The 19,299-nt window shown below is 43.0% G+C and overlaps 1 protein-coding gene across 1 annotated transcript in view; it reads left to right on the forward strand.

Annotated features, from left to right (window-relative positions):
* Positions 1-252: 252 nt before the first annotated feature.
* Positions 253-19,299, forward strand: part of KCNK10 (potassium two pore domain channel subfamily K member 10) — a 69,030-nt gene continuing 49,983 nt past the window's right edge. Inside the window, exon 1 of the mRNA XM_035117643.2 lies at positions 253-304. Coding sequence (XP_034973534.1) covers positions 253-304 — 52 coding nt within the window. The remainder of the gene's footprint in view (positions 305-19,299) is intronic.

Consider the following 19,299-nt stretch of genomic DNA (forward strand, 5'->3'; position numbering starts at 1 on the left):
GTACCAAAGCTCATTCCACGGCTGCTTCCTTTGCCACTTGCTCTCCAGTGCAAAGCCCACTCTTCCTTGTTTTCACGTGTAGCTTATCTTTGCCTGGCAACCACTAGTTCTCTCTCCCTCCTTACACACACACTCACAACGGCGCACACTCCCCCTGACCTGAAATTAATTTGTTTGTTTGGTTGCAGCACCGAGCCAGAAAAAGGTTAGGATTTCATTTAGCCTTTTCCCCATCCTGGTGCAAAGGAAGCGATGAAATTTCCAATTGAGACTCCAAGGAAACAGGTGAACTGGGATCCTCAAGGTTGGTGTTGCTTTCTCACTCATTTTTTGTTTGTGTTTTAAATTATCTTCATTGCCCATCTTCCTAACTGGGATTGTTATTCCTCCTACCTAATGAATGGGAGAAAGGAGACAGCTTTGGTTATGATTTGGACTGGAGGCTTTGTTATGGACCCTCCTCTCCCTGCTGACTCCCGTCTTGGAAGATGGGCAACAATGCTATGATCTTTCTGGAGTGCAGAGTGGGAGGGAGAGAAACTTGTCCAACTGAAAAACAAAACAAAACCCAAGAACCAAAAAAGCAAACGTGATGTTGCTTCTCGCTCCCCCACTCTCCAATTATCATCCCCCCCTCGTACACTATTTTAGTCTTCTGGATGATAACTTGTCTTGGCTTGATAAGGTCCTGGAGATCCTTATATTTTGTTTGCGAGATTCCTTTGTTGCTTCTGGGGATCATTGTCTCCCGTAAAAGGGTCGGTGGAGGTGGAGAGTGAGCATCCGCTGTCCACTTTGGTGCCCTCAATGTCAAATGTCTCTTAGCAGCTTGGTGGGTGGGATTAAAAAGTGAATGCGGTAAGACTCCTATTGGGATTGCAGTCAGAAAGGCATGGTAAATAACAAAGCTTGACAAGACCTTCAGCTGTTGGGTCATCGCCCTGTTAACAACAACTGAGTTAGCACTCCTGCCTTGGTGGGTGGGTAGATCACCTCTGTGTTTAAGCGGAGGCTGTGTTGTGAGAAGACTGTTTGGGTGGGTGATGGTATAGCACACAAGGCTCGTGTACGTGTCACTGCTGTGGCTTTCTGTACAACGGTCGGAGTTGTTTAGAGCACAGGAGTACACACAAATGCTTGTTTTCAGCAATCTGTAGCATGTATTGATTGTGAAATAAATGCCCAGTAGCATCCTTTTGCTTTATTCTTCTTCTTGGGAGTGTGGCACATATTTATCTGGGTGTACGGATCCGTTTAGGTTTTGGAACCAGTTGAAAATGCATGTCCATAAACTTGAAAAGAAATATTCTAACAGTTCAGTGTTGTTGATGCATGTCAGGTTTATATGTTTTCTGAAGGACTTGGTTCAGCTCCTTCCTTTCCCTGCTCACCTAATTCTTTGTGCTCTAAAATGTGCATGTACTGGGGAGAAATATCCAATTCAGTGCTGACTTCATGCATGGCCATGTCTTTAACAGCATGACAACTGAATTATGGAAATATCCCAGACACTTGGATTTCACCAAGGATACGTGCAGAAGAGGTGTGCTTGCCTCTACCTTTCAGAGAATGATTTATTACCATCATGAAAACGATGACGATTCTGAAATCTTTATTGTGTGACAGCTGGGAGAATGGCTGTCATGCGATTCTTAAAAAAAAAAAAGTTTGATGCTTCTCCAGTCTAAAAATAAATAAATTGGGCATTGCATGATTACTGTGGTGAGGATGGGCAGTGATGCTTATACATGTGGCCAGAGCCAGATATTTAATCAGCTGTGAAGGATGTGATCCTTCGTTCCCAACAGGTGGCTGGCTCCAGTTCACCAATTGGCCTGAGATGTTCAAATCTTCAAGTGGCAGACAGCCAATTAGTTCAAATGCTGGGATTTGTTTCTCCTGGGTGGTGTGCTACTGTGTCCGTTCCCACGTTTGTGCTGACATCACGTATTAGTCATAAAGTAACGCCAAGTAGAAGGATAGATTAAACTTCAGCTATGTTGCAGACACTAGGGCTAGAACAACTTTGGCTGTACTTTTAGCATCACGAGAGCCGCTTTTCCATACGTTTGCCCAAGAGTGCTGTTGTGAGATTGAAAGGTCTGCTGCCACCTCAGCCAGTCCAGTGCCTTGGGTCCTTACCACCTGTTTGTCACCCTCAGTCTCACCCATGATGACCACAATGTGCCTGGAGTGAAATTGTAGGGCATTAGAGCAGTGGTTCTGTGACCTGGAACTGTCATGGTGTGAAAGGAGATGATGACGCCATTTTGCTGATGCTAAGCATGTCTGAGTATGGTCAGTAGCTGGATGGGAGGCTGCCTGAGAGACATGTTTGCCACCTCAGATTCCACAATGGGAGAAAAAGTGGGCTATAAATATTAAGGTTGTTATTTTCATGATTAGCAAATATTAATAGCAAATGAATAACAACAACAACAACAACAACAACAACAACAACAACATATGGTCATATAGTAATAATATGGTATTGTATTCATATATCTCAGTACTCTTAAGAGTCAGCATGGTATAGAGCTTAGAGTGCTGAATTAAGACTGGGGAGACAGATTCAAATTCCCACTTGAATATGAATGGGTGATTGGGGGCCAGTCACCTACCTCACAGTGTTGTTGTGAGGATAAAATGGGGGGCACCATTTAGATTTCTTTAAGCTCAATGAAGGAAAGGCAAAATATAATTTTAATTCATAAATAAAAATAATAACTACATTATCTTGAATTATACCCTCTGTTTTCTCCACTAGGGATCCCTCTAGTTGGAAACATGGGCCAATTCATACTAAAACTTCCAAGCTGCCACTGCTAACCTTTCCTTCTTTTCTGAGAAATCAGCAGGGAGCACCCCTTCTCCCCAGATTGTGAGCATAGCAGGATCTGGGAATATGAGATCTCTTGAGCACATGTCATTATTGGATGATGTGCTGTCAGAAGGTTCTGGTGGTTTGATTTCAATGAGCAGTTTCCCTCTCATAGCAAACACATTATTTGCAAATGCTCCTAGCTTGCATTAAAACAAAGCAGATGACCTATCTCTCCATTACACATTTGCCTTGGTGCATCAAAGATAATTCAACGTACAAAGGGTTGGATCCAGAGTTCCCATGAGAAGAACTCTGCTCATGAGATGCTCTCAAAGGAGGAAGGGTGTGGGTGAGGAGGCAGTTTTTGGCAGTTCCTTCTTCCATTTGTAGCCATTTCTGCCCACTAAAAAAACTACTGGAGTGAGGCAGTGAGTGAGCCTCTGGAATAGAGTGTGACAGGCAAAGGTGAATTGGAGAAAATTGCTGCTGTCCACTTCAGCGTCGGCCTCCCTTGAGGCAAGGTGAGGTGACCTCAGGTGGCAGATTCCAATGGGGCATCAGATCTCAATGTTGATATCTCCTTGTTTCTGATGAAAAGCTTCCCTGATCCCTTCTTCTCTGGTGTGGACAGGAGCACCATTTTGGAGTCATCCTCAGGTGCCAAAATGTCTTGAGCCAGCCCTGCTCTCCTTCCTCCAGAAGTGGAAGGTTGCTAGATCTCAGTTGCTTCTGTGAACAGAAGGGAAATCCTGGATTTCATTCAAAGAATTAATAAAATAAACAAATGAAACCAATAGGAAGGTTGTTTTCTGCTGCTCCAGAGAAGCAGACACGGAGCAATGGATTCAAGCTACAAGAAAGAAGATTCCACCTAAACATTAGGAAGAACTTCCTGATAGTAAGAGCTGTTCGACAGTGGAATTTGCTACCAAGGAGTGTGGTGGAGTCTCCTTCTTTGGAGGTCTTTAAGCGGAGGTTTGACAGCCATTTGTCAGGAATGCTTTGATGGTGTTTCCTGCTTGGCAGGGGGTTGGACTGGATGGCCCTTGTGGTCTCTTCCAATTCTATGATTCTAGGAAACTTTCAACACACAACTCAATTAGTTTATCCTTTTTTTTGAGGGGGGGACACACCTGAATTACTAAATTACTAAATTACAGTGGTACCTCACAAGACGAATGCCCTGCAAGATGAATTTTTCACAAGACGAATGCATCTTGCGATGTGATGGTGACTCGCAAGACGAATTCGTTTTGCAAAAAATTCGTCTTGCGAATCGCGGTTTCCCATAGGAATGCATTGAAATTTAATTAATGCGTTCCTATGGGCAAAAAAAGAAATTTCAATGCATTCCTATGGGAAACCGCGATTTGCAAGACGAATTTTTTGCAAAATGAATTGACTCGCGGAATGAATTAAATTTGTCTTGCGAGGCACCACTGTACTTGTTCACAATGTATGTTAATGCCTTATATTGAGGTAGGGGGTCATATAATATAGTTTCCTTAATACCATTGAAAGGAACTGGTATTCTGGGTCTGTGGTTGGCAGTATCATCCACCTTTGTCTGTTGATTTTTAAAAATGTGAACTGCTTTGAGAACCATTAATATTATTATTATTTATTGAATTTATATACCTCCTGATACCAAAGAAATCTCAGGACTGTTCACAGAACATTATGGCTGAAAAGCAGTATAGAAATATGGTAAATAAATACATTATATGGCAAAATGTAGGGGATGGTTTCACTTGGTACCATAACCTTGCACAATTATTAAGATAGACACTTAGAATTTCAAACCTCATGGATCACTTACATGCGAGAGATTGGATGAGTATTTGGAAAAATAGAATAATGTAACCCTGACCCTGAATCCAAAGTAAGAGGTCTGGCAGATTGCTTATTTGTTTGTTTATGTGCATTTTAGTTTTCATGGCCATCAATTGTGGGGTAATAATAATTATCTGAAGAATGTGGGGTGGGCAATGATAAACATAATTGTCAACTGTTAAGTGATTTGACGTCTGACATGGATGGAAGTATTGCAAGGTAATTACAGTGCTAAAAACAGTTAAAGTGGGTGAACAACTTCAAAAGTCTACCTACATTACTTTTCTGAGTGTACGTGTTGTGAAATGTCTCTAAGATGTGTGCCTTGTGATTGGCAAGTGACTAAATGTGTGCCTGACTCCTGGGCTGAGTTCCGATCACCCTAGCTTTTAATGTGATGAATGATGTTTGCTTGAGGTTTTTAACCCACAAATATATCCAGTATTTCAAACCCTTACACTTGGTATCTGTCATTGAGACAATAGCTCCCATTTGTTCGAATTATCACTCTGCAAAGTAGTTGTTGACAGACTGAATCTATACCCAGAGGCAAACTCAACCATTCTCATGGAAGAACCAAGGACTGGTCCAAACACAGCTTTGTATCCTGCTTTCTTCGCACAAGTGTGAACAATGGTAGGTTTGGAACTTGTGAAACTTAGAAATGGCAAGTTCTGTTGGGCTCCCTGTTGAACACACATGCTCTGAGTGATGTGTGACATGGCCCCGAGAGCACCATGTATAAGACAAGCATTGATAATAATTGCAGAGCCGCTCAATTCACTTGAATGGAATCAGCGTGAGCGTAAGACGATGAAGTGATGAGGAAAAGCTAGATAGATTGGCAGAGATGCTGGAGAATCATTAGCAAACTTTGTGGGACTAATTTTACGGTGCTTATCTGCGGCTCAGTGTTTTGAACTTCTGTAGTGTTATAGTTGTGTAGCCTGAGAGAGAGCGCAAGCTCTCCACAGTTGCCACGGTAACACTAGTCATTTGGGCCTGTCTTTGTTGGGGAGAAATGTGCGCAAGCTCTTCAGCCTTAAAAGAGAACTTTGTGAGATCTGAACACCTCTAGAGTTTCTCACCAACCGAGCTTGGATCTTTATGATGTATTGCCTTTTGCTTTTGACAGGCTTTTTGAGATACAAGATATAAATGGAACCTGCCACATCTCCACAGAAGACTATAGCTTATGAGAAACTACACACCCACCCACCCTTAAATTTCTTTAGCAGGGGCAGAAATTCTCAGATTCTCAACCCCCCCCCCCCAAAACCCACAAAAAACACCCAGTAAAACCACCAAGTGAAGAATTTGAGGACTGTGGCCTAAGAAAAAGGAGAGGGCAGTGAGGCAGTAGAGACACCATAAATGACCGAGCACACAAAAACAAAACAGGATTACAACTGTGTGTAGGAAATTGCCTACAGTACAAAGGTAACATTCACATGTGTTGCTCTGCCCATTTTTCCTTCTGACCCTGCCTACCACCAGCATGTGGTCCCTGGAAAGTTGCCCAGAAGGAAATGTGGCCCTTAACCTGGACAGGATTTATCACTCCTGAACCACATCAGTGCCAAGTGCTGTATGTGGAAGATGGAACAACTCCCTCCCCCCCCCCAGCTTGCCTACCTAGGCATGTAATTTTAGGAGGCATGTAATTTTAGCATACAATTTTAACGTGATTTCAGTAAGTATAATAACGTTTAAATGACAGGTTTTGTTCTATATTTTAACTATTTTAATGTAATTTGTTTTTAATATTCACTTTTACTGGTGCCTTTAAGGAATATCTTAGATTGTCTTTTGTCAACTGTTTAGAGGTCTTTCATTTGAGAAAGCGGTGTATTCCGGCAGGCGTTTTAAAACGGATTTTATAGTTTTAACTCTTTTTCAGTCTTATCGTATTAAATCTTCTGTACACTGCTTAGAGGTGACTGTGATTAAGTGGAATGCAAGTTGCTGACATAAGATAAATAAATAATATATACATTTTGTTAAATAGAGTAATACATAAATAAATAAGCCTTGGCAATTGTTTACAATCAAGCATAGTTTTTTTATAAAAAAACCCTGTAAATTTCAGTTAAAATAAAGAAAAAATAGACAGAGCTTGATTATAAGAAGAATGGGAGAGAGAGAGAGAGAGAGAGAGAGAGAGAGAGAGAGAGAGAGAGAGAGAGAGAGAGAGAGACATTGATACTGTTGCCACATATGGGTGTGAGAGGTCCATTCATTGATTTATGGATAGTCCCTGAATAGTCTCTCATTTCCATGCATTGCCACCTCTAAGCCCTTTTGTGCCTCTTCTACAGAAGGAGGGGAGAGTGAGAAACCACATGCCATTGGACACACCTTGATTTACTATGGATTAGAAGATACTCTCATATATACTTATTTCCCTGTAGAGATGTACAGAATGTGCTAAGGTGGCATTGCAGCATGATTCTCGCAGTCATAATTTAGCATAATATTGTTGTTGATTTATTTTTACAGCAGCTACATATAACTAAACCTTGTCCAAGCCTATATTCAAACCACATTGATCTCATTGTGATCAATAGCAAGTCAGCCGGTAGTTCCTCAGTATCGCAACCACCAATTCAGGTTGTCACAACTGAGCCACTAAATTGGCAGTTTGTTACAGGCAATTCTGGGGCCCACACATTCACCTGGAAGCCTGAAAAGATGCTCAGGTCACTGGCATTATCAGAGGGACAAATGAAAAACTCATGGTTAGCTGCTTCCACTTTAACTTCCTCCAAGATTCATGGTGCCTACTCTATAGTTTGGGGAGCTCATAATACAGCAACAGCTTCCTTGCCATGCAGCCAGAGATGTCCACCCTTCAGCAAATTGGTCATTGAGAAACAGTGTCATCTACAAATTGGATGAGCACCCCTCTCAGTTCCTTCATCCAAGTCTTTTATGAAGACATTGAACAATAATGGGCCCAGGACAGAACCCCGCAGCACCCCACTTATCACTTTTTCCAGGATGATGCTTCACAGGAAGTCACTCATAAATGAAATAAATAATAAAAGAATAATGATACCGTAGTAGCAGAAAGCTGGGACTTTGGTGGAGCCCTTTGACAAAGTATTGCTTACTGCCCTTTAGTGGAGCAGCAACAGAGTGATTGAAATCTGTATTAGTGGAAAAGGATCGGGAACTGATTCCATGATTCTGTACTTCACAGTCATGGGACTAGACGTGACCCCTCACCTTCTTTTTGTACATCTCCTGCTGAAAGCGTGGAGCTGTCCCTAAAAAAATGGGTTGGGTAAATCTTATAAAGATGCTTTGTTGTGGTGAAGCAACAATTAGCACTACTATAGCAACACAATCCCACAGGAACTGCTTGCTGTTTCGTGCAACAGGTATAAAACACTGAGATTTGCTGCAGCCGCAGAGTTCATATCCCCGAAGAACTGACTCAGCCGTTCTCTTGCCTAGGAAGATAAATAGGAAGCTATGCAGTTTGCTATAAGGAGATCTCTGGAACAAGACCTTAAAAAAAGTGGGTATGCTTTATTTTCCTTTGTGCTCCTTGAAGAGTAATGTGAGGAAGGAAATTTAATTATATTCCCCATTGGGAGGGGGTTTAAATCTGTGCTTTAAAGAGAGCATACAAGATGGATTCAGTTGCACCATAAATGCGCAGAACATGAAAATGTTTTTTTTTTTAAAGAAAGCTTTATAGGTCATGTGATTGATGTTTGGGTCAGCAGGAAGCTGCAGGTGTCCACTATGGAGTTATTTGGACAAGCTTTCACCATCCTTTTCACGGTGGATGTAAGAATGGTTGCCATCAATTGTCTTTATATCGAAGGCACCTTCTGAAATGCCCTTGGGGTGAAAAAATAAATTAACCTTGTGAATGATTTTATTCTGATTGCGGTGACTGGAAACCCTCCTCCCCCCCAAAAAAAATATAAACAAGAAGCTGCTCAAAGGCCACTGCCCATGAAATCCAAGCCACATATAAACTGCTCTGTGTGGGTAGATGTTTGTGTGTACTCCTGCGCTAGGCAGATATGGCAGATTCATTGTGTTGCTGCAAAACATGTTCTCTGTAGGCGCGATCAGTATGTGCCTCCTTTGTTTAGAAGTCAAAATCCTGTGGCTTGTTGTGTCCGATGTGGTTCTGAATGGGCAAAACCCAAGAGAGCAGGACTGAGATGGGGGGGGGGAGTGACGGGGGAGGGCAGGGTGTGGTGATAGTTTCACACAAAAAAGGTAGAATAAAAAAATCTTAACCATTACTCCACTGTATCCAATTTATGATAAATATAATTGGCATTAGGCTAGTTTTATGGATCCAATATGTTTGAAGGGAGAACCACTTGCCTAAGTGGAAAGGCACAAAAGAGGAGTCTTGAGAAATCCTGGACTCTACTTGTTTGTAACTCAATAACTTCCTTGACCATTGGGCTATTGCAATGAAATGTGGTGCGTAAGTTCAGGATGCAATTCTACGTTTCAAGCTAGAACACCAGCTAGAACACCTGTTTTCAGAGGGCTGGAAATATGCAACACAACATAATATACTATGTTTCTTGAGCACTGAGATATTTTAGTGTATGTTTATGACATGATTCTCAGTTTTAAAGTTCAAATTTACAGGAAGCACTAGCTGCTTCAGGTGTCTTGTAAATACATCTTTTTGCCCAGACTTTCCCTGGCCCATAAAATTGAACCCTGTTATTACTTAATTTCAGATATTGTTTGTTTTTATAATTCTTAACTGTGTTCCATGATGTATCTCGGTTTTTATGATACAGCTTTAATGTTTTTAGGTTGTCTTTTTGTATAGCACTTGGTGATTTTTTTTAAAAAAAATATTAAGCAGTTTAGAAATGCTTTTAAACAAACAAACTTCTCGGGATGCAAAGTACAATGAAGTGTGTTATTTAAACAAAGCTGCTTGAATATTGTGCTTTCCTAAAAGAGTAGAGGAACACATGGAATTGGCCTCAAGAAACTTTAAATGGATGTGCAGACGTACAGTACTGGTAAAACATTAATTCTTTTTTTGGTCACTTATCTATGACCAAACATTTCAAAATATGGTTACTATGTAGAGTAAGATGTGTGGAGCACTTGCATGAGGAAGAAACGAAGGAGAATTCTAAGCCCACAATTCAATAAGTTTCATCAAGTTTCAGAAGGCTCGAAGCATTCATAAGGCTGTGTGTATAATCATGGTTTAGAGAACAGGGATGTGACCTTTTTTGAGACTAGTTTAGGCCACAAAAGGGGATCCTGAGACCCCCATTATTGATTTAAGATAGCAGAGCCTGATATCTGAATGATTTCAAAGTTATTACTATCCATAGCTGCTAGCAGAAACAGGGAAGGCAAACTTTCACAGGTGGCAAACATTACTGACTGTACTTAACTAAATTGGAAAAAGATACATCAGGGATGCAGGGTCTTGTGGAAATTAGGCTGGAACAAGAAAGTGGGGAATGGAACTAGTGGACAGTGAAACTAGCAGAGCAAGTGTTAGAGGCACTCTGCGCATGCTTGCGATCTAAATAGATACAGGATACAGGCAGATAGGTAAGGTAAATGGCACGGGTTTTGGATGGAATATCTGGTGACTATTTCAACAATCAGAAAAGGGAAATGTCATCATTTCGAAGCTCTTCATGAACATGTAACCAGGGTGAGCTCATGGCAGCAAGGACTCTGGGGTGTTTCTTCTAAACTAGGGTGGCACTAGGGAAGGAGTTGTTGTTGCGGCACCCCAATGCTTTTCAATATTGTTAATGCGCCTCGTTGCCCAGATTGTCCGGAGTTTTGGGCTGGGTTGTCATCACTATGCTGATGATACCCAACTTTATCTGTTGATGGACAACCATCCTGACTCGGCCCCGAACACATTGACCAGATGCTTGGAAGCTGTGGCTGGATGGCTGCGTGGGAGCCGGTTGAAGTTAAATCCTTCGAAGACAGAGGTCCTCTTGCTGGGTTGGGACAACATGGGCTTGGGGGGGGGCAACTCCCATCTCTTGCGGGGGCTCAATTAGTGCCAGCACCTTCTGTCAAGAGTTTGAGTGTAACCTTCGATGCCTCCCTTTCCAGTGAGGCGCAGGTTGCAGCCACAGCTAAGGTGGCATTTTTCCATCTCCACCGTATTAAGCAGTTGGTCCCTTACCTTTCTCGCCCTGATCTGGCCACAGTGATCCATGCAACGGTCACCTCCAGGTTTGATGATTATAACTCGCTCTATGCAGGACTGCCCTTGAAGCTGACCCAGAAACTCCAGTGGGTGCAGAATGCTGCGGCGATGCTCCTTATGGGGTCCTTGCTGTGGGATCACATTCATCCAGTGCTTTACCAGCTGCACTGGCTCCCGGTGGAGTACAGGGTCAGGTTTAAGGTGCTGGTTTTGACATTTAAAGCCCTATGCGGCCTAGGACCCTCATACCTATGGGACCACCTCTCCTGGTATGCCCCGCGGAGGACCTTAAGGTCCATAAATAACAACACTTTGGAGGTCCCGAGCCTCAAAGAGGTTAGATTGGTTTCAACTAGGGCCAGGGCCTTTTCAGCATTGGCCCCGACTTGGTGGAATGCTCTGTCACAAGAGACCAGGGCCCTGCAGGATTTGACATGTTTCCGCAGGGCCTGCAAGACGGAGCTGTTCTGCCTGTCCTTCAGCTTAGACTCACTCTGATCCCTTATATGGGATTTGGTATATAAATTTTCCCTTGGCTTTTTTGCTGGCCCATGTAGGACCAGCATGGATAGCTGGCTCAGGTGAATATCTGATGTTTCCTCCCTTTATGGTCTTGATTTAAGGGCTACTACTAAAATGAGGCTGCATTTTAAGCTGTATTTTAAGCCGTATTTTAATTGTTTGTTTGTTGTTGTTTTCTATTACAATTTATTGTAATTTATATTTAGTGTTAGCTGCTTTAAGCCCGGCCCTGGCCGGGGAGGGCGGGATATAAATAAATAAATAAATTATTATTAATAATATTATTATTAAATAGTTGTGTGACTTTATCCTGTTAAGTGCACATACATATTCTTGAATAATATAACTTTTTTAAAAAACAAAAACAAAACCATAGCCTCATTTGCTGTGTTTGTACTATAAGTTCAGTCATTTAAACTGGCATTACTTCATTCAGACAGTCATGGACCAGTTGGTGTTTTCACTTATTTCCAACCAGTGTCAGATGTTGCCAAAGCTAGTTCATTACCTGTTTCCTTAGATGGCTCACATGACGATTATTCACACTGAATGTGAATCTGTAAATAGTAGAGGCTGTTTGAACTCATAGTCCCCAAATATTCATCCAGAGGCTGGTAGAAGTATATAAAAGCCTAGGAATAGTTCGCTTTAAAACTTTAGATGGGGTAAATACACACACACACACACAAACATCCCTCCAAGAATAGAGCCCTTCAAAGGGGTTAGACAAATTCATGGAGGATAATAAGTCATGATGGCAGCATGACAGTGAAGGCCAGTGGCTTGAGACCAACAGTAGGAGAGGGCGACTGCATTCGTGTCCTGAACTTGGGTTTCCCATACTAGGCATCTGATTGGCTTGAAACTGGTTGCTGGATTTGATAAGACTGTTGATTTGATCCAGCGAGGCTGCCCTCATGCTCTTAAGAAGGATATAATGAAGGAAGGCAACAAATGAGAAGATTTGGAAGGAGCTAAGTATAAAGACAAGCAGACAGAAATCTATATGGCTCATCAGCCTTGTCCATAGTTCTGTTTGGCAGCTTGCAGGTGCTGATGACCGCAGACAGGATGAGGTTCCAAACCACAAGTTGAGTTAAAGGAATTGATTTCAGATATTTTGTGTGTGTGTGTGTGTGTGTGTGTGTGTGTGATTTTTCTTGGAATCAGGGCAGAGTTGGGAGTCTTAAACAGGATCCAGAGTCTTGATTCATGATCAAGCCTCCATCCTAACCAGGCAGCAATTGCTATTTATTTATTTATTGAATTTATATTCCACCCCTTTCTCTCAAGGTGGTTCTCCCCTCACTCCTAATTTAATCCCCACAACAAACCTGTTGTTAGGTTAGGGTGGGAGCTGCTGGCCCAAGGTCACCCACTGAGCTTCATCCAACACCCTTTTAAATGTGTTTGTGGGAGCAGGTGGAGGAGAGTGGGGTTATTGGGGTTTTTGTTATATAGTTTTTATTATGTATTTTGCGTTCTTTATCTTGTGTTTTTTATGTTGTGAACTGCCCTGAGATCAACGGATGAAGGGTGGTACACAAATTAATTAATTAAATATGATGATGATGGCCTCCCAGGTCCTAGTCCAACACTCTAATCGCTACCCCACTTGGGCTCTAGTTTAAAACTACCATTGTTAAATGCGACAGTGCATTTAACATGATGCGCCATTTGGCCCTTAGCTATACATGGAATGCGGTGTGGTGCAAGAGAAGTCAAAGGCACAATAACTTCATGTAATGACAGAAGATATCATTTCCTGAAGGTTAAAAGGAAATCTCCCCCAACCCTCTTTAAAATATTTTAGGTCTTCACAGAGCAGTCTCCAGGGTGTCATAGTCCTTTTCAAGACTTGCAGAACTTGTCCAATCAGGAAAGAGGTGCAGCGTAAGGGAAGGGAGAAAGGACAGCTGCTCATGCCTGTGATGTTTATCTCAGCCCTGAGATTTTGCGTGGGAATTTGTGCACTGCCGAAAAGCCAGCCTTGGGGCTCCTTCCCGTAGTTTCACTGCTCTCATTACTGCGGAGCACTTGTAAAACTCCCGCCCCTGAGCAATCTGACCTTGGTTGCAGTAGGGGCAAATGAAAGTTCGGACTGTCTTTCATAGCTCAGTGTTGCATTTTTGCCTGTGTCAGATCCATGGAAGATGCTTGCTGTGACAGGTAGGTTGCTGTAGCATCCAAATTGGTCCTTATCAACTGGGTCAGCCTTCCCTAAACTGATGCCCTTCAGATTTTGTTGGACTGCAACTCTATTCAGCACCAGCCAGACTAGCCCATATTAATAATCAACTGAAAGGACTATCAACAAATTGATGGTGTTTAAACATACAATTGGCTCTTACCCCATCATATCAAACATGCTTTTTAATGCACAATTTCCCACTTGTGAACCAGCCGTACAATTGGCTGTGAAGTGTGGTCTCCCTGCTTTATTTCATTGTCTGGACGACTGTTTTCTACAAAAGCAGTGAACAAAGCATCTGCAAAATTAGAGGCATTTAAAATTTACTCTTTATACTAAATTCCAAACTAATTAGGAGTTGCTTTGGCCTAAGAGCTATTAATTACTTGGATTCCAATTATAGGCTGATGGAATAGAACAATGTTGATTTTTCAAAGACTATCAGGAATCATGTTATTAGACTCTGGTTGGTAATAGCTGACAATTGCCACTTCAGAATTGCTTTAATGTGACAGTTTCAGGGTTGTTGGGTTTTCTTTTTGGAAAAAGATCTGCTAGGGTGACAACCAAGCTTCATTCCTCGTGGTATACGGCATCATAAGATCCCCTGAGCACCATATATATCAAAAATGAAGGATCAAGGTCAGGCATCCCCAAACTGCGGCCCTCCAGATGTTTTGGCCTACAACTCCCATGATCCCTAGCTAACAGGACCAGTGGTCGGGGAAGATGGGAATTGTAGTCCAAAACATCTGGAGGGCCGAAGTTTGGGGATGCCTGACCAAGGTTATAATAAAAGCCCTGTGGGATCAGACTAAAGCTACACCTCTCCCTAGGCCACAGCTCTGTCCCCAGGCATCACCCCTCGCTGGTCTTGCTCTGTATCCTCCTCAAGTGCTTTTGCATGACTGGAATGTACCCCCAAATTCTGATAATGCTTCCTGCATGCTTGGACAGAGGTTAGAGAGAGCCGGGTGGCTGTGAACTGTGTAAATGTAGAAACCCTGGACTTCCTGTGGCTCAGATGTACTCTACTGGCCAATGCAGTGTGTTAGCCCCGTCTAAGTCCTGTTGCCAAGCAAGCAGGGGCTTGGAGTCTCCAAGGAAGTCTTGCCTGAGAGCAGAACTCACATACAAAGTCAGACAGTCCAGAGGCCAGGGAATCCAGATGACCACAGAGCCAATGGTCTGGTTGGAGAGCAGGAAGCAGCAAGTTTGGGCCGGGGACGACAGGCGCTGTTTCCAGCATCCGACTGCTGCTGAGAGCTCTGTTGAAGAAGGCTGGAGCCAGCTGGTTCTCATCAGCACCTTCTCCTCTGTGCAGGCTGATCAGTTGCAGGTGGAGTCACTCCACTTCCCCCTTCAGGCTGCTGTTAAGCTGGTGAAGCATGGCCCATGGCATGCAGTACTCCAGCTGCTTTTGCCTCTGACTCCACTCACCACTGGGACGCAGCCTTCAGAAGGCTGCTTATGAGGGAACGTGGTCCTCGGGCTGAAAAAGGTTTCCCAGAGCTGAGTTAGAACCTTAAAGGTCAACACCAGGACTCTGAGTTGCGGTGCTCTGAGCAGAGCAGGCACCCACCAAGCTGAAGGCAGGGGCTGCTTTTGAAGTTGCATCAAAGTGAAAAGCAATTCCAGTGTCGCTTCAATGAAGCAAAATTTCTCCCTGTTGCTGGTCAACAACATTTGATGTCAACCATAGTTTATGCCTTTATTCTGGCTTGCTTGCCTCTGCTTCTGCTCCACCTCCCCTCCCCAAATTCATTGACACCAACAGCAGCGATTGCTGCAGCTTGCTGAAATGTTGCTGAAGTCAGCAACTCTATGCACTGCATTAGAGAATCCACTTTAGGGAAACGGACGCAGCTGTTCTCTTAGCAGTTTCTCTTACAACCTCTCTTCAGTGTTCTGCGACTGCTATAATGGCAATTCTGCCATGGTGAAAAATAAAGGCCCCCCCCCTAGCTCAGTCTGCAATGCAGTTACGCCAAAGGCAGGGAATTGTTCCGGGGACTTGTTCTGTCATCAACTGTCAAGGTTCAGCCTGATAAGTATGAAATAATGATTAAAAAAGAGGAAAGTGCACCTCTGATTCTGTATCAAGTACCTTTATCTCACCGATAAATAACCACAAGGAGCTTCCAGAAATCTGGAATGTGGGGGGATTGCTTCCAGGTAAGAGAACACGACTAGAACACTAGGATTTATCTTGTAAAGTGCTGGCTGTTAAGCCCTTGCCAAAACACTTAAGGGCTGTGTTGATTTAGTGATGAAGACTGCAATCCTAACCCCACTTACCTTGGAGTAAGCCTGGTGGAAATCACTTCTGAGTAGCCATAGTCAGTAAGTAACAGTAAGAGCTGTTCAACAGTGGAACAATCTCCCCTGGAAGGTTGTGGATTCTCCTTTCTGGGAGGTTTTTAAGCAGAGGTTGGATGGCCATCTGTCATGGATGCTTTAGTTTAGATTCCTGCATTGCAGGGGGTTGGGCTAGATGACCCTTGGGGTCACTATGGTACTATGGATCAGGATTGTGCGGTAAGGCGACATGGTAGCAGTCTTTTTGTTTTCTGTTGGAGTCTGCCATTGCTCACTTCCTTAATCTCCACAGTTCATTTGAATACATGTCTATTCCTGTACCTCTAGATTCCTTCGGCGGACGCCTCTTCTGGTTTGGCAAGCCATTCTTTCTTTTCTTCTTAGAACAGCAAGGTCCAGTTTAGATGCTCTAAAATACTCTACTTGCTTCTTGGGTTCGCCATGCTAGTAGGCACTCTTGCCCCAGCGTCAATTTACAGGAACACAGTGAGCAATAAATACGCCACTGTGCACATATGAATTTCTCCTGGGAGGTAGCATCTGTTGGCATGCATGGGCATTACTGTTCTGGCATTGGCTTCCTCTTCCTGACTGGGTCTATCAGGAAGGCCCTGCACCACCAACCTGGTGCTCTCCAGGTATTTTGGACTACAACTCCCATCAGCGCCAGTTTTTGTGGTCTGAAAACAACTGGAGCGCACCAGGTTAGCAAAGGCTGGCACAGAGCACAACTTGGGTCAGAAGACAGCAAACCATAGGCTATGTTCAAGCCTCTAGTTTCCTTCAATGGGTTGACTTCAGTGGGTATTCACAAAAGTCATACTGGTTTGTTCCAGTGCGCATAAGATACATCAGACACCCCCAAACTCGGCCTTCCAGATGTTTTGGGACTACAACTCCCACCATCCCTAGCTAACAGGAACTGTTCTTTCTTTTCCCCGGAGAAATTATGCTAGTTTAATGAGGAACAATTTTGCTGAATCCTGTGTCACAACCACGGATCACACCTATGGAAGCCACTGCTGAAGGGGCATGCGGCAGGTTCAATTTGTCAACATAAAGCAAATTGAGCAAGAAAAAAGAAAGTGCATTGCCCTGCATGTTGTCATTTATGCCCTGTGAATTGAAGAGCAAGCAGCTAGCCCTAACTGACTGACAGTAAATATTTCAATAGATTACTATCTTTCGGTGTTTATTAATGTAGCCAACCACCTTTTTCTTCTCTATCAACAAATGAGCATTTCAAAGAAAAGAATTCCTGGATATATTTTGCATGCCTCATCTGGTGAGTAGGATAAAAACAGCAGGCAGAGTGTGGGTTACCACAGCTCTGCACTGATGCATAATTGTAGATTCATAACAAAGGAAATTTGGAAGAGAATCCGCAGGGTTAGGTCTTGTTAGGAGCTGCTCCTATGGAAGGTTAAAACTGGAGTTCACGTCACCTTCAGATTAAATTAGATACATAAAAGGATGACAGAAATTGAATTAGAGCTGGACTGACATTTAGACCATCTGGTCCTGTTCCAATTGTATGACACCTCTCACCCATTCCCCTCAGATAATATGTAACGGATACATTTTTAGTGCCCAATTTTCATAATATAGCTGTTAACTTGTCAGAGGTATATCATCTTTATATGTAAACATTTATATACCTATGAAATCACCGCAGGCCACAGATAATGGAAAGATAGCTTGCAAGGTTGCTGATGTCTGCTGCTCAGAAGTAAGTCCCACCGTATTCAATGGGGCATACTACAAGTGTGCAACGCCTTCCAACTCTATAATTCTATTATTGTATGACTACCTTTGAACTTTTTTTTTTTTGGTGCTGGAAATATTAAATGCAGCTTTTATTATTCAACATTACAGTAAATGATCTCCCCCTTCCTTTGGATGAAGTGGTAAGGTGTTGTTCAGCTTACATGCACCCCCTACTTATTTGAATGATAGAATGAAGGGAAGACTTACAGTATTCTTTTGGTACAGCCCTAGAGCCCTTTTCTACAAATGTTGCTGCCTGTAACTCTTGAAGAGGGCTGTGGTGTAAATCGGGAACGGGGAACCTTTGACTCTCCAGATGTTGCTGGAATACAGCTCTCCTCTTTCAGGACCATTGGCCAAGCTGCCTGGGGCTGATAGGAGCTGGAGTCCAGCAATGTCTGGAGGATGGCAAGTTCTCGATTCCTGGTGTAAAGTGATTTCTGCAAGTGGGCATGGAAGCTGCAGTTGTGCCACTAGCTTATACTACTAGAATTCGGGATTCTGAAATAATATTTATTACATAAGTATCCAGCCAACACATACCATCGGTGAAAGGATTTATGCTAGCACAGCTTAACTTTCCTTCACTTTCCTCCCCCTGTGTGTTCCCCAAATCTGCTCTGGCATGTTGGGAGAACCTCTTGTACAGATTAAGGGGCATGTGCAGGGAGGAGAAAACTTCTATTGCAAATGTGTAAATGCTTGTGCTGACAGGACACATTAGTTGGTCACCACCCAACATCTGATCCTTATATGAAGTTTCCAGATGTTGCCAATCCACAGATCCAGAACTTCTTGTCTTCTGTAATAGTGTAGCTTTCAGATGCTCTCTGACCATTCACTGACTCCAGCATTTAGTGGTCTTTAATTGATGCAGACATTGCAGTTTCTGTGGTTGTGTTTTTAGTACCATCTTGTATGTGTGTGTGTGTGTGTGTGTGAAGTACATTTCTAAATGTGATTGCTTTTATGACTGCATTATTTTACCTTCTTTATTATTCATCGCCTTGGGTGACTTTGTGCTGAGAATCAATTCGTAAATATTAAAACTAGAATGAGCTAGACGTGTAAAGGAGCAAATGCTGACATTTAAGGCAGCTTGTTCATGGTTCCTTAATGTTTCTATACTGTGCCCTCTCCAAACAAACAGGAAGATACCTTTCCCAAATGGCACCATCTCGCGGGGGAAAGGGCTGTGTCACAACACTGGCGAGTCCCCCATGAGGCACAAGGATCTGCCAATTTAATGTGCATGTTGCATAAACTGAGATTTGTCATTGCTTTTAATGAGAGAGATAAAAACCTCTTTTGTGACAAGTTAACAAACAGACACAAGAGAACGTGTCATGCTAGGGAAAGCGGACTCTGAAGATGCCTCTTGAAGAAGTCAGGCTCTAGACAGACACTTATTTAAGAGTTTCAGTGTAGGTTGGAAGCAGGCAGACTCTTAGTGGTAGCCCTTTTCAGACGTTTTGATGCAGGGGTGAGGAAGTGGCTTCGGCTGGAGGATGTAGGAAGGGCCGTTGTAGCACATCTGCTTGGCATCAATCTCTAGTATCTCTAGCAGTGCTTGAAATTAGCCAGGCGCCAAGTGCATTTTTCACCTGGCTTTCAACCACTTGCAACCAGGTGAAGATGCCTGGGCACCAGGCT

The sequence above is a fragment of the Zootoca vivipara genome, chromosome 1 (assembly GCF_963506605.1).
Source record: "Zootoca vivipara chromosome 1, rZooViv1.1, whole genome shotgun sequence".
Taxonomy (NCBI): domain Eukaryota; kingdom Metazoa; phylum Chordata; class Lepidosauria; order Squamata; family Lacertidae; genus Zootoca; species Zootoca vivipara.